This window comes from Eptatretus burgeri, chromosome 11, assembly GCF_056783735.1.
Source record: "Eptatretus burgeri isolate ZD-2024b chromosome 11, Ebu_testis_v1, whole genome shotgun sequence".
NCBI lineage: Eukaryota > Metazoa > Chordata > Myxini > Myxiniformes > Myxinidae > Eptatretus > Eptatretus burgeri.
In genome coordinates this window covers 40,424,160-40,439,387 of record NC_140971.1, presented here as the reverse complement: position 1 = coordinate 40,439,387, position 15,228 = coordinate 40,424,160, and the positions used below count along the sequence as shown (strand labels likewise).

The window sequence follows — 15,228 nt, the reverse complement described above, 5'->3', positions numbered from 1 at the left end:
AACAACAAAGAGGGCACACAATAAAGCTAACAACAGCAGCTAGACCTCTCACCTCCTTCCGAGTAAAAGTGATCAAAGCCGTCAGCAAAAGCCGAGTAAATCGAATTCGACTGAAAACTGCCACACAAAGTTGATGCTGAAAATACACACAAAATGTCTCTGGTTTAAGATTTCCTGCTGTTGAAATTACAAAACAAGTCTGCTCCACTTAGGGGTTCACGTCCAACACAATCGCATGAGCGCAAAATCACACAGGAAAAACCATTTGGCGATAGGATGGGTGAAAATGGAGGGGGGATGGGTCAGCTGTGCCCTTGATGCAGTGAGTGCTCCCTGTAGGTTAAAGCAGGAATTTGGGATTTCACAGGGGTGCTGGTGATTGCTTGCCTACTCTTCGCTCAGGTCACCATGTGATATTTAACATCCACCAACGAATGCAAGCAGCTGGGACGCTCAGTTTAACGTCCATCCGAGGGACGGCTCACACATTGATGCGTCACCCTGCCTGCGAGATATCAGAGTGACCATTTATAGCTGCACTGACATTCCAAATCAGGATAGACGGCTTCAGTGACGAGTGTGCATACCTGGAGGCTATCCTTGCATACATAAATATCAGTCATTTGGATGACAGTACTCAGCAAGTGTGTAAATGTAACATGAAAGCACCACATCCTGTTCAAACAAAATCAAGTACGTCTCATGAACCAACCTCAAATTCTATAAGTGGTCCTCTGTCTTCTCCTTGCCTGTTTCTGGTGCTCTGTCAGACAAGCCATGATATTAAAAGCTTTGTTATAAACAGGACAATAAAAAGTAAAGGCTTGCTCCAAAAAGGGCCGAGAAATAGAACAAAGGTCTCTTATGCAGCATTTTGGGCAAAGTAAAAGCTTCATATCAGATTGATGTCCACCAGCATCCAGCTGTGCATCAGTGGTTCAAAACAAGTAAAGCACTTACTTTTACTCTCCTCTGAAAATCCTCTTCAACATCTTTTAACATTCCTGAATTAAAAACAAGGAAAAAGCTCAAATATATTAACCATCTCCACATTACATGAACAAAAACATAGAGGGATTGGATTTAAGAAGGAGGTAGAAAAATGAACAAAATAGTGTGATAAGGAAGGGAAAGAGAAAGGAAATTTTTTTTTTTTTTAATTCACAGTATTGGAGAAGAAAGGGACTTTAGGCCATAGGACATGGAAAGATCGTTAAGGAAGAAGAGTTCAAACATTAGGCAAATAAAATACATAGATGTACCGTAGACTCCCGGCAGTTTCAAACAAAGGTCATACAAATCAAGCTGTTATATTAAACACGAGCAAACACCACCGTCACTTCACTGATGGAGATGCTAAGGGGGGGGGGGGAGATGAGGGATGGGGAGCGAAGAGGAAGTGCGGGGGGGGTGAAGGGAAGGCAGCGTGAGGGGAAGGTCTGTCCCAGACATGTCCAGAGATAATTACCGTCTGGACATAACCACCATCCGGAGATAACCACCCTCCGGACACGTACGGAGACAGAGAGACAGAGAGAGAAGCAGAGAGAATATGTTATGTTTCATGAACAGCACACACGCACGCACGCACACGTTAGTACTTGGCCATATCGGTAATTTTTCAGGAATCAGCAGATTGGAGTCAGTGCGATTACAAACTATGGTACATACTGTATACAGGTCATTCCATGTCAAATGATCAAAGAATCTGCCGTCATCTCTCAGATTTTTGTAAAACTTTGGGAACCAATTGGGACCCATGAAAAACGGCAATAACTCAAATATTTTTGCTAACAGCCTCTTAATTAGTGAGATACAGACTAACGAACTTTGGACTAATTAGCACGACGTCGCGAATTCAAATGGCCATATCTCTAAAAGTATAACACCTAGAGAGCTGGTTTTGGTGTCATTTTAAAGGTATTTTCATGCCCTATGAATTTGTCTGGGCAACATTTTCCTACATCCAACCACAAAAAAAGTTATCACAAAATATAAACTTCAATCGTGAATCCCCCAAAAATGTGTCCTTCAAATTTCCTCAAATTCATCCCAGAGGTACCTTATGATGTCAAGAAGCTTCCACATAAATTTTGTGATGGACACTCCAATAGTTTCTGAGATATGAGCAATAATGTACATGTACGTATGGCATATAGGTTCGAAAATCAGCATTTGTAATGTATTATACAATCAATAAGTGAGTTCAAGTACACAGTGTTCACTAACCTGACTTAGGCTTTCAATTTCCTCTTCAATGCAGCAACAGCAGCACTTGTTTCTTCCCCTCAGGCCCAGTTGAAAATGAAAGTATATGATACTTCAAAGCAATTGATGGTCGTTCCCTGTGTTCCCTGTCATGGCTAGGTTAGAATGATTGTATAATACTGTTGTGGTTACCAAATTCGCAAACCAGCATTCAGGTCCCTTAGGTGAGATATCTCGGTAAGTATATGTGTAGTTAGGCCCAAACCCGTTGTCTAGTGGGAATACATGTTATTCATGCGTGCTGCGACTCTTCAGGATAGCCGTTTTTCTTTTATTATCTTTATTTTGGACCAACCACCATTGTAACCACCACCAACCACAACATCAACCACCCACCGCGGAGCTGCTTCACGTCACACCTCGCAACCGTCGCATCGCCACCGTTCTTGCGCCGCTTGTGGGTACCGGTGTTGGACTCGTGCAGGGCGCGCGCCGAACAGCGTGTACAAAACCACGGATTTTCCACTTCAAAAACGGATCAAAAACGACACACGCCCACTTTTGTTCCGTCCAATCGGTGAGCGAGGGGCGATTTGGCCCCGCCTCCAGGGCGTTGGAGGGCGATCGTTGTATGCAAATTTATGGATCAAAAAGCATTCACGCCCACTTTTTCTCGGGCCAATGGGGAGCGAGGTGAAAGGTCGAAGGCAGGGGGTCAAAGATGAGAGAGCGAAGCCACGGGGCTTATATAAGCGACCGCGTTCGTCAGTCAAGTTAATAGAGAGTGAAGACTTCGCAGTCGGTGGAGTTGGGAAGAAGCAGAATAGAGAGTGAAGACTTCGCGGGCGGTGGAGTTGGGAAGAAGAAGCAAGAAGGAGTTGGTCGTCGTCGTGTGCGTTGGAGTCGGAGCGGAGGGGACGGAGCTGTGGAGAGGCGGCGAGGGCAGACGAGGGGGTGCTCGCGTCGTGCCGGGAGCTGCACACCAGGGAGGCCGACGGCGCGACCTGCTCGAGGTGGAGACGCTCGTCGCGGGACTCGAGGCAGAGTAGAAATCCTCTATACCCCGAGCATCAGAAACCCCCTCCTGTTTCCCCCCGCGCTGAGATAGTGCGACCAAGGGAGCCCCTTTCCCACCCTCTACCAGACTCTGTCCGCGAGGCCCGCGGAGTTGAGGCACCAATCGCCGCTCCGCGTCTCATCACCAGACGGGTAGGCCCGACCCGGTCTCGGCCTCAGGCCCGCCTCATCTTTGAGGGTGTTCTTTTCCTTGGTTTTGGGTATGTGTTGTCGGCGCCGTCTGTGAAGTAAAATTGTATAAGTGTTGCCGTGTGCTCGCGTAGTCGGTATTAGCTCTTCATTGTCGCATTTGCTTTTTGTGTAAAATTGCATTGTGTTTCTTTTCTTTTCTATGTGCTTTTGGTGGAATTGTATATGTGCGCTTTCCGTTCATCGCGAATAAATGTGCTTTGTGTTGAACTGTTTCCCGCTTCGCTTCGTCATTTCTTTCATTGAATCCTCATCTTGCTTCACGTAAAGGGTTGGTAGTGGGCTGAATACGCCCGATAATTAATCGAACCGTCGAGGCCGACGATAACACCGCTCGGTTATCCCGATAGTACGGAACGGGTCGCTTAAGTGGCCCGTGTCCGAAGTCGACCTGCGGCGAGGTGCGATCGCCCGGTCTACCCTCCGTGTGGGTACTTAGGTAGGTCGAATTTGGCGAGCAACCTTATCCCACGCGGGGGCTGATTGGCTCGATCGCGGTGAGACCGAAAGGTCCACCCGTGACTGGTTCCCGGCGTTAGTCCGAGAGGGTCACGACTGGATTGTCCGTCCGGTGGGCGACGTGCCGCGATTCGAGTTACGTGGCCGTCAGCACGCCGGCGGGCGCGAATACCGTAACACTGGTGTCAGGAGTGGGATACAAATCCATCGCCCTCCTCGCGGCACTGGTATCGGAGAACAGGAAAACGGGCTCTCCTGTCTCCGGCTAAATTCACGGGAATCGGTCCAGGGGTGAGAGAAGCGACCCCCGATTCCCTCCAAATTACGAGCGATTCAAATTAACCCTTTAAGAGAAGCAAGATGGCGTCTCAAGGCGAGCGGGAGCCGGGGGTATTAGAAATGGATGTAGAATGTGTAGGATCCATGGCCCAGGATGGAATGCCCGTACAGGAAAACGAACTCGCCCAACTGAACCCAGAGCCCGAAATGGGTGCGGCAGCGGCCGCGGTGTATGACACCTCCCCCCCCCCTCCACCAAAACCCTTCCCCAACCCTTGCCGAAACGGCTCAGCTGAGTGCATCCGACATGGCCCAGCTATGCGCCATGCTGGCGGCAATGACAGCGAGAATGGATGCGAATACACAAAAAATGGATGCGAATACACAACAAATGAACGAAAAGATGGATGCGAATACACAAAAATTGGATGCGAATACACAAAAATTGGATGCGAATACACAACAAATGAACGGAATGGAAACAAACATGAAGGAAGAAATGAAAGAGCTACGGGGTGAGACGCAGAACATGGGCCGATGCCTGCAGGCGGGCATGAAGGCCGTGACCAGGGAGATAGGAATGGCGACTCCACGTGTGGAAGCAAACGAGCTGGAAGGGGGTGCAACGGCTGACAGGCCCGCGGTGGAGGCGGGTAAAAAAATAATTCGGGGGGCGTGTTGGGCGAGGGTCGTGACAGAGGAATCGACGGTGACCAAGAGGGAAAAATTAAATGGGGAGACCAAAATGTGTGAGACGAGACACGAGGTGACGACGACAGAAACTTATAAATGGATAGAGACACGGGAGATAGAAAAAATAGAGGAAAGGCTACACGATGAAGACGGGGTAAGTGACGCACACACACACACGGAGGTAGTGGAGGATAGTGAGGTTGAGCTCGCGGAGCATGTAGGGACCCAGTGCGAGCACCTGGATGGCCTCCTCCAGGAACGAGGGGATGGAGTCTGCCCCCTTGAGGCGAGTCACGACCAGGTGAGTTCGGTCGTGCTTTGCGAGGTTGAGAGGAGGAGTGCTGTGGACGGGTGCACGGAGAGCTTGGGGGGTATAGAGGCCCCGGAGACCCTTGTGGGGACACGAATCCCCAGTGTGGTTGTCCCTGTGTGTGTGGTGCAAGGTGTGAGTGCGTCCCCGTGTGTGGAAGCGACCCCGTGTGTGATTGGTGTGGTGGCGATTGTGCCGGAGTACGTGCTTCCCAGCACGCCGTGTGTGGATGAGGCACCGTGTGTGGAAGAGGCCGTGTGCGTGGATGAAACGGCCAGTGTGGATGAGGCACCGCGGTTGAGTGCCCCCGCGTGTGTGAGTGAGGCACGGAGTGTGGATGAGGCACCGCGGGTGAGTGCCCCCGCCTGTGTAAGTAGTATGGTTTGTGTGAGTAGTGAGGAACGCGTGAGTGAACGGCTGTATGCAAGGGAGACCGTGTGTGTGAGAGAGCGGTATGTGAGGGAGATGTCGGTTGGCATGCGGGAGCACGCAGCCGCGTCTCCCGGGGTGAATGCAATGGAGTGGAGTGTGTGCGTCGTTACACGCAGGTGTGCGTGGGTGGAATGGAGGCGACGACGGCGACATGTGAGAAAAGAAAGCAGAGTAGCGGCTGTAGCTGTTCCGGGGACCGTGCCGGGTTCACCCAGCAGTGAGCACGAGGTCCGTGCTGTGCAACGCACGAGACCACCACGTGCTCGCTTGCGAGAGTGAAGTCCCGGTCCGGAAACGCCAGCGGTGGATTTGCCGATCCCGCGGACGGACAAAGTTTAGGCAGGACTACGGATTTGGACCGGACGGGTTCTCCACGCGATCGTGTGTGTTAAGCTCCAACGGGCAAAGCACATGTGTTCGCGTGGGGAACCCCTCGAGACGTGGGGCTTGTGTTTTTTTTTTGCGCACGGTGACGTCATGGCTGCACGTGTGGTTGGAATCCGGCAGGAGGGGTATCTCTGCCGGATGGTACCGTCCAAGGAGGGACGAGGAACACGTGCAGCTGCATGACGTCACGGGCAGGTGTAAAGTGCGCGAGCTCTGAGTTGCCGCGCAGGTGCTGCGCATGAAAAAAGAAAAAAAAATAATAAAAAAGCAAGCCTCACTTTCGGGTGCACAGGATTCCTGGGCAAGGGGTGGAAGACCCCCTTACCTGGGCACAGGATGGAAACTAGTTAGGGGGAAGGGTTAGCTTAGTTAGACCGACTTCATGGGGCAGGGGTAAGTCCTCATGGAGTCCGTGGAATGGATTAGTTAGAGGGATTTAGTGAGCTTTAGAATGGGAAATAAAATGATTTATTTGGAGACCGTGACAGACTTTGAATGTGTAGAGGGGACGTAGCTTAGCTACGTAGTGTTAAAAGGAACGTGCTATAGTTTAAGGGACGACGTGGGAGCACGAGTTAGTTAGGGGATGTAGTTAGGAGGATGGCAGAGTTCAGCGGTGTGTGTGTTGAAGAGTTGGTGAGTTGTGAGGTGAGTACTTGTTGAGTGAGTGAGGCCAGCGGGTCTGTGTGAGTGGAGCGAATGGGGAATGCATGGTGCGATGAGTGATTGGGGGGAGGAGTGACTCCCGCCCAAGGGACCCCGGGGTCAGAGTAAAGTGAGTTAGCTGGGTTAGTTAAATTACAAATTGGAGGTCGTTTTGCTGTTGGTGGGAATGTAGGCTCGAAACCCATTTGGAGGGGTGCAGGAGCCCTGTTGACGGGCTTGGGAGCGTGGCTGCGAAAGGTGAGCATCGCTGAGTGGGTACCCCGGGCACCAGGCTAGTCGGCCGTGGTAGGCCAAGGGCCCATGGGGGGCTGGGATAGCGTAGTGGGCACGGGTGCGCCTGCTTGGTGCGGGGGCCCGGGCGCCATTAGCCGCGTGGGCAGTGTTGTGGGCATGGGTGACCCTCGGAAAGGGGCCCGGGAGGCCGGCCTGCCACGTGTGCGTTTCAGGAGGTGCCATGGGGGCACTCCCCGGTGTTAGGGAGCTGGTAGGCTCGGAGGCAGTGTAGTGCCCGGGGTGCCATAGCGGGAGAATCGGCAGAGGGTCGTGCCTGCCAAAGGGAGCCACGTGTCCCAGCCAGGAGACCGTGTGAGGGCACGGAGAGAAAATTGGGGGGCGAGGCCCGAAATTGTGAGGACACCAACGCAGGCGACGGGAATCTGGGTTTATAGAACCAATAGTTTAAGCGAGAGGCGCTTGTTGAAAGCCCCGGGGTAGTTTAACAGTTAAATGGTTAGGGTAGATTAGGAGATGTACCCCTCCGCACCATCCATCCCCTCGCTGTCGTTGTGGGCCGCTGGACCCACTTTGGTTATTGATCGCCGAACTCTGGGGAGGCCATTCTGAGGCTTGAGTTGGGCCTCGACACAGGACGTTAGCTCTCCCTTATTCCCCTCCGGGAAGGGAACGTAGGGGTTGGGAGTAGGCTAGGTGACAGAATAGGTTAGCCGAACAAGGACAGTAAAGGGGGTTAGGGGACGATTTATAGAGGGGAAGTAAACATAAAAATAAAAAATATATATAAGTTGGGGCTAAATTGAGGTTTGACAAATTAAGGGAGTGGGTATGTACAGTGACAGGCAAAGGCGATAGGTGGGAGGGAGACAGGTAGGTAGGTCCGAGCCCGCCTTCCAAGCGGCCAGCACCACCGCACTCCCTCCACCGACCTCCACGGAACGGCAAAGGCTGGCCAACTTCATCGGCAGCTGTTGTTTTGCTGCGAGGCCTGTGCCGGCTGGATCGTCTGCAGCTGCTGTGCTGCAAGGCCTGTGCCGGCTGGATCGTCTGCAGCTGCTGTGCTGCAAGGCCTGTGCCGGCCACTTCATCTGCTGGCTGTTTTTCTGCAAGGCCTGTGCCGGCCAGTTCATCTGCCGGCTGTGTTTGCCTGCAGCGGCCTTCTTCGGCGGGCTGTGTTTTCCTGCTACCTTTGCCATGCCATGCCCACTGCCCCTGTTCACCAGCCCCATTCAATTTTTGCTCTGCCCCCCCCCCTGTTCATTTCCATGTGCGCCAGGATCAGAAAGCAACAGTTTGCAAGCTGCAAGAACTGCCCTGTTGGCAGCTACAACACGGGCCTGCAGTGGCGGCCCGTGCACCGTGTTTGTGTTCATCCATCCATTCGTTGTGCTCATTGCGTGTGCCACTTGAGCTGGCACGGAGACTGCGTTTGTGCAGCCCATGCACCGTTGTGGTTCACTGCGTTCAGTTCAAAAGGAAAGGCCTTGGACTGCGTGTGAGCAGCCAGCCACGTTCCCTGTCACCTGCATTGTTTGAGCCAGAGACTGCATGCGAGCAGCCTGGCTCCCTGTTGACTGCTTTCTTTTTGCAGAGTTCATTGATCCTGGGCCATGGTTTAGTGTAAAATTTGTAAGTTAAGGTTAAGATGTACTGTAAATATGATTGCGCCCCCGGCATGTATGTCTTAGCGCCGGCAATTTTATTTAAGTCGTCCGTGTGAGTGAGTTTGTTTAGGTAGTTACGCAGCCCTCAGGTTATTTATTTTGGGGACACGAATCCCATGAATGTCGCACTCAGGGATCCGTAGGTAAAATGTACTAGGGGAAAACTACACATGATGGCACACGAAAATTTGACGACTCGGGACGAGTCTGTAAAAAGGGGAGGGGGTAGTGTTGTGGTTACCAAATTCGCAAACCACCATTCAGGTCCCTTAGGTGAGATATCTCGGTAAGTATATGTGTAGTTAGGCCCAAACCCGTTGTCTAGAGGGAATAAATGTTATTCATGCGTGCTGCGACTCTTCAGGATAGCCGTTTTTCTTTTACTATCTTTATTTTGGACCAACTGCCATTGTTACCACCACCAACCACAACATCAACCACCCACCGCGGCGCCGCTTCACGTCACACCTCGCAACCGTCGCATCGCCACCGTTCTTGCGCCGCTTGTGGGTACCGGTGTTAGACTCGTGCAGGGCGCGCGCCGAACAGCGTGTACAAAACCACGGATTTTCCACTTCAAAAACGGATCAAAAACGACACACGCCCACTTTTGTTCCGTCCAATCGGTGAGCGAGGGGCGATTTGGCCCCGCCTCCAGGGCGTTGGAGGGCGATCGCTATATGCAAATTTATGGATCAAAATGCATTCACGCCCACTTTTTCTCGGGCCAATGGGGAGCGAGGTGAAAGGTCGAAGGCAGGGGGTCAAAGATGAGAGAGCGAAGCCACGGGGCTTATATAAGCGACCGCGTTCGTCAAGAATAGAGAGTTAAGACTTCGCGGGCGGTGGAGTTGGGAAGAACAAGCAAGAAGGAGTTGGTCGTCGTCGTGTGCGTTGGAGTCGGAGCGGAGGGGACGGAGCTGTGGAGAGGCGGCGAGGGCAGACGAGGGGGTGCTCGCGTCGTGCAGGGAGCTGCACACCAGGGAGGCCGACGGCGCGACCTGGCCGAGGTGGAGACGCTCGTCGCGGGACTCGAGGCAGAGTAGAAATCCTCTATACCCCGAGCATCAGCAACCCCCTCCTGTTTCCCCCCGCGCTGAGATAGTGCGACCAAGGGGGCCCCTTTTCCCACCCCCTACCAGACACTGTCCGCGAGGCCCGCGGAGTTGAGGCACCATCGCCGCTCCGCGTCTCATCACCAGACGGGTAGGCCCGACCCGGTCTCGGCCTCAGGCCCGCCTCATCCTTGAGGGTATTCTTTTTCTTGGTTTTGGATATGTGTTGTCGGCGCCGTCTGTGAAGTAAAATTGTATAAGTGTTGCCGTGTGCTCGCGTAGTTGGTATTAGCTCTTCATTGTCGCATTTGCTTTTTGTGTAAAATTGCATTGTGTTTCTTTTCTTTTCTATGTGCTTTTGGTGGAATTGTATATGTGCGCTTTCCGTTCATCGCGAATAAATGTGCTTTGTGTTGAACTGTTTCCCGCTTCGCTTCGTCATTTCTTTCATTGAATCCTCATCTTGCTTCACGTAAAGGGTTGGTAGTGGGCTGAATACGCCCGATAATTAATCGAACCGTCGAGGCCGACGATAACACCGCTCGGTTATCCCGATAGTACGGAACGGGTCGCTTAAGTGGCCCGTGTCCGAAGTCGACCTGCGGCGAGGTGCGATCGCCCGGTCTACCCTCCGTGTGGGTACTTAGGTAGGTCGAATTTGGCGAGCAACCCTATCCCACGCGGGGGCTGATTGGCTCGATCGCGGTGAGACCGAAAGGTCCACCCGTGACTGGTTCCCGGCGTTAGTCCGAGAGGGTCACGACTGGATTGTCCGTCCGGTGGGCGACGTGCCGCGATTCGAGTTACGTGGCCGTCAGCACGCCGGCGGGCGCGAATACCGTAACAATACATTACAAATGCTGATTTTCGAACCTATATGCCATACGTACATGTACATTATTGCTCATATCTCAGAAACTATTGGAGTGTCCATCACAAAATTTATGTGGAAGCTTCTTGACATCATAAGGTACCTCTGGGATGAATTTGAGGAAATTTGAAGGACACATTTTTGGGGGATTCACGATTGAAGTTTATATTTTGTGATAACTTTTTTGTGGTTGGATGTAGGAAAATGTTGCCCAGACAAATTAATAGGGCATGAAAATACCTTTAAAATGACACCAAAACCAGCTCTCTAGGTGTTATACTTTTAGAGATATGGCCATTTGAATTCGCGACGTCGTGCTAATTAGTCCAAAGTTCGTTTGTCTGTATCTCACTAATTAAGAGGCTGTTAGCAAAAATATGAGTTCTTGCCGTTTTTCATGGGTCCCAATTGGTTCCCAAAGTTTTACAAAAATCTGAGAGATGACGGCAGATTCTTTGATGATTTGACATGGAATGACCCATACAACCCAATAACCTTGAGTAGCTTTCACCGTTGTTTTGGGGGAATTTCAATAAATAAATAAAAGAAAAACAATGTTGCATTTATATAGTCGTTTCAAGGAGATGTGTATAAACATTAATCTTTATAAAGAGTTGCCAATCGTCTTGTGATGGGTGGAAAAAATTTGGCTCAGTAATTTAGAAAACGTGTTTATCCAGCAAAACGGCTTAGAAATCAGGTGTTATCAAATATATTTTGCGATGAAACTCACAAAGAGAAACCATATAACATTTGTAAAGCACACCCAATTCATGTAAAATAACCAAATGTTTTAGAAACAGTAACGAGGACAAAGGACAAAGGACAAAGGAGGACACTGCTGAGGTTAAAGGTTGAAATCTCCACCACAGCGCCACACACCACAGGGCCACGCACCATAGGCCTGGGTACAACTTCAGTCCACACACACGCAAATTCCATGCAACACACACACACACACACACACACACACACACACACACACACACACACACACACACACACACACACACACACACACACACACACACACAGTCCCTTTACAAATCAAACGCTACCCATTTAAACCACGATCATGTGTGCTGTCTACATACCTATTCATGCTTAGAGCAAACTGACCTATGGATCAAGATGTAAGCTACGTGCGTAATACCGCCATCTCCTGTAGGGCACTCGCCAAGTGGCTTAAGCACTCAAACGAAATGGTTGTTAAGGAATGGCTGGCTTGGCAAGCGATAGCAATCCGATTGGTCGACCCACCAAACCCAAATAATCATCGCAGATTTCTTAACACTTTCAGATTTCACTCCAGGATTTCAACACTTATTTACTCCACGTGATCCAATCCACAAAACAGCAATTATAGTTCGATTATATACTTCATTCAGTCTGTGAGAGTAGATCATGGAAAATCGCATCCTATATTTATAATGCATGAAATCGCTTCAAGCTCCGAATTTGAAAACTATAACCCTTACTAGAAGCAATGTTTACAGCGATTCGGAGCTAAGATGAACAGGCATTCGGTGAAATGAGTGTGCAAAGTAGGGAAAAAAAAAAGAAAAAAAACATTTCAGCGCTTTGTCGTTCATAAACCGTTGCGGTCTGTTCCAAGTCAATGCATTGTTGAGCAGGTCAAAAACAAAAGGGCAAATCCAGATCCAAGCGAGTAAGGCCATTAATTATCTTCAAAAGGGGTGTTTAAATTAACCCAAACACTCAATTTTCACTCATGCACACCCTTGGAATTCCCTCGTATGCATGCAAAGTATGCATTTCAGGCCGCTAGGTTTCATGGTTTTGGAGTTATGGAGGACACACACACACAAACACATATTAGTACAGACAAGCATAAAGACAAAAATTAAAAGTGAAGCGAAAATTTTGTGTTGCGTTGTCAGGGTGCTCACTAATGCAACTCTGCCATGCCATAGCAATGTGTTTTGTGGATTGCCAGCTTGAAGCCGATTTGGAGGTGATCGCTCAGCCGAGCCCGAGTCTAATTCACAGCGTGAGCTAATCCCACGCCGGTTATCAATATTTTTAATCCAATTTGCACCCCGAAGGATTTATCAATAACGCTGAAATAAGGGATGAGGTTTTACAGAATAGAACAGGCACACGCAGCTTATAAAATAATTAATATATTCAATAAAAGGACACAGGTACGAGATACGAAAAGAGACGGATCCAGCGCACAAAGACCGACGATGAATGACAAATATTTCTCTTAAACGATACAAAGAACTACTCCTCTATTGGGCCGACATGCATGCACACAGGAACCAGAAAATGATTAAAAATACTTTTGTCCAAGAGAGATGGTTCAAGGCAAAGCAGAGCAGTGCCTAGATTGTTGCCCAATGAATACCATTTCTAGAAAGAAGAAGAATAGTGTGGCAGCAGAGGTCCCAGGTAAAGGAGCGAAGAGAGCATGTGCCGGTGGAGGTGGAGCTTAAAGGGAAGAGAGCAAGTCCCACCAGCAGGAGAGAAGCGAAGAATAAAATTGTGCACGGCCAATCCTAAAATACTTGTTCCCCCTGCTCGCTTCCAATCTTTCCCCTCAGTGATGCGGTGTGCCTGTCATGCGCCAGGTTCCACAGCCAGCACCAATCAGATGACGTCGCACAGCACCAGCCAATTGTGGCAATCATCGCTGCCAAGGAGCCAACCAGTGGGGTGCCATGTTGTTGCAGCAATGGGATGGTCCTCTTGTGGGGCCAGCCCCAACCGACAACATCTCCGTGATGGAGTCATAGCCCCGGATCATGCCGACGTTGAAGGAGTGATGAGAAAAGGGAAATAATTTGCTGGGTTGCATGTCCTCATTAACATGTCCTATCGGGGATCCCGACCATTCCTTGCCTGGCCCTTGCCATTTCAGATGGAAAGGACAGATCACGTGACACCTTACCCTAGCTGACCTTCTACAGCCCACAACGCAGCCTCTCTCCAGCATACAAAAATAGGAGCAACTTAACCGAAACATGAAATTCTTAATACAGGGAAAAATGACCGAATCGACACAAACACATGGTTCATGCTGAGGTCTTACACTTTATTAACTGCCCTGTACTCGATAAACAATACCTTTCAAGCTCACCTGTGACCCTCAAATCCGTCACATTATTGGCCATTTTAAACCCGTACGTCATGGAATGAAAATCCTCCTGTGGGACAAACACAGCAGAAAATTCATGAGCCAATGTCAATGAGATTGCAAACAATTAAAAACACCAAAGTATTTGTTCAATCAATGAAAAACATAGCCTAACAACCTGCTTTTATCCAGTTCACTTGACAACCAAGACATGAAAAACTAGAAGGGCATTCGGAAGAGCGCATTCCTCCACGACGTAATGCCTGATCCACGAGATCATATCAGCCCCAATACATTTTTGAAATATCATGCTATACACCCTGTGGTGTCCATCTTGTATACCCCGTGTTCAAAGGGCGGAGGAGCTCCTTGTGAGCCAACGGCCATCCATATCTAGTGCCCAACTGTGTCTGCGGACGTCCTCCTGCAGTTGGGTTACTTCTTATTAGGAGGTTGGTGGCAGGATTTGCACTCCGGCCACCGTAAAACCCTTCATTCCGCAAAAAAAATCTGAAAACCCACTCCGTGGGAGTACCTCCTGTGCAGCTTCCCTTCGCAGGGCAGCTCACCGGATGACGGGATTGGGGCAAAGCCTTCAGGACCCCCATTCTTTGATGATAGGAGGGAAACCACGGGGTAACATCCCTGGGTCAGATTGCGGGAGAGTGTGTCGGAGTGGTGCTGAGGTGTCGTCCACCAGACGGCGGTCTCCTTGGGTTAACCTGAGGCGGTCCCTTCGGGTGGGTGCCTGGAATGTCCTATCCCTAAGAGAGGATGATCACCTGTCTCTGCTATCATCTGAGCTCAAGCGTTTGGACATCGGTATTGCAGCTCTCTCTGAGGTTCGGAGACCGGATTGCGGCGAGATAATGGTGGGTGGTTACACCTACTATTGGTCTGGTCGCTCTGATGGTTACCATACCCAAGGAGTTGCTGTAGCTGTGTCCAATAAGCTGACCCCAATGATAATTGAGGTAACACCGGTCAACGAGCATATTATGAGATTAAGGATTCGTCACTCCTTAGGTGTCATTTCCCTGGTCTCTGTTTATGCCCCGACTGAGGCGAGTGATCTCACCGTGAAGGATGCATTCTACGCCACACTCGAGTCTGTGGTTGATCAGTGCCCCAGACGAGATACACTTCTAGTCTTGGGGGATTTCAATGCATCGACTGGAACTGATAGGGATGGTTATGAGGTGTGTGTTGGTCCCCATGGGTCAGGAACTATGAACCAGAATAGCACTAAGTTCCTTGACTTTGCAAGAAGTCATGGACTTAGGGTGGCTGGTTCATGGTTTCAGCGCCCACAAGCTCATCGCTGGACTTGGTATTCCAACGCTGGCGGTGTGGCAAAGGAGATTGACCATGTCCTCATTGATGGTCGTTGGAGGATGATCCAGAACTGCAGGGTCGACCGGAGTGCTCAGTTCCTCAATACTGACCACAGGCTTGTTGTAGCAACTCTAAAGCTGCACCTTAAATCCTGGAGAATGGTACCATCCCAGCCTAGGCTGGATGTTGCCAAGCTCAGGGATGAGAGAGTGGCTGAGGAGTTTGCGAACAGGCTGAGTGGACACTTGGGGGGTCTGGGTGCTTTGGGG

General features: G+C 50.2%; 1 protein-coding gene across 3 annotated transcripts in view; it reads right to left on the bottom strand.

The window, feature by feature from the left end:
- NAA35 (N-alpha-acetyltransferase 35, NatC auxiliary subunit) overlaps positions 1-15,228 on the bottom strand; it is a 142,400-nt gene that overhangs the window by 93,227 nt on the left and 33,945 nt on the right. For all 3 annotated transcript variants that reach the window (XM_085846162.1, XM_085846159.1, XM_085846161.1), the window contains exons 8-11: positions 13,628-13,694; positions 961-1,004; positions 713-763; positions 53-136 (exon numbers count right to left, since the gene is read on the bottom strand). In XM_085846162.1, the coding sequence (XP_085702288.1) occupies positions 53-136; positions 713-763; positions 961-1,004; positions 13,628-13,694 (246 nt within the window). The remainder of the gene's footprint in view (positions 1-52; positions 137-712; positions 764-960; positions 1,005-13,627; positions 13,695-15,228) is intronic.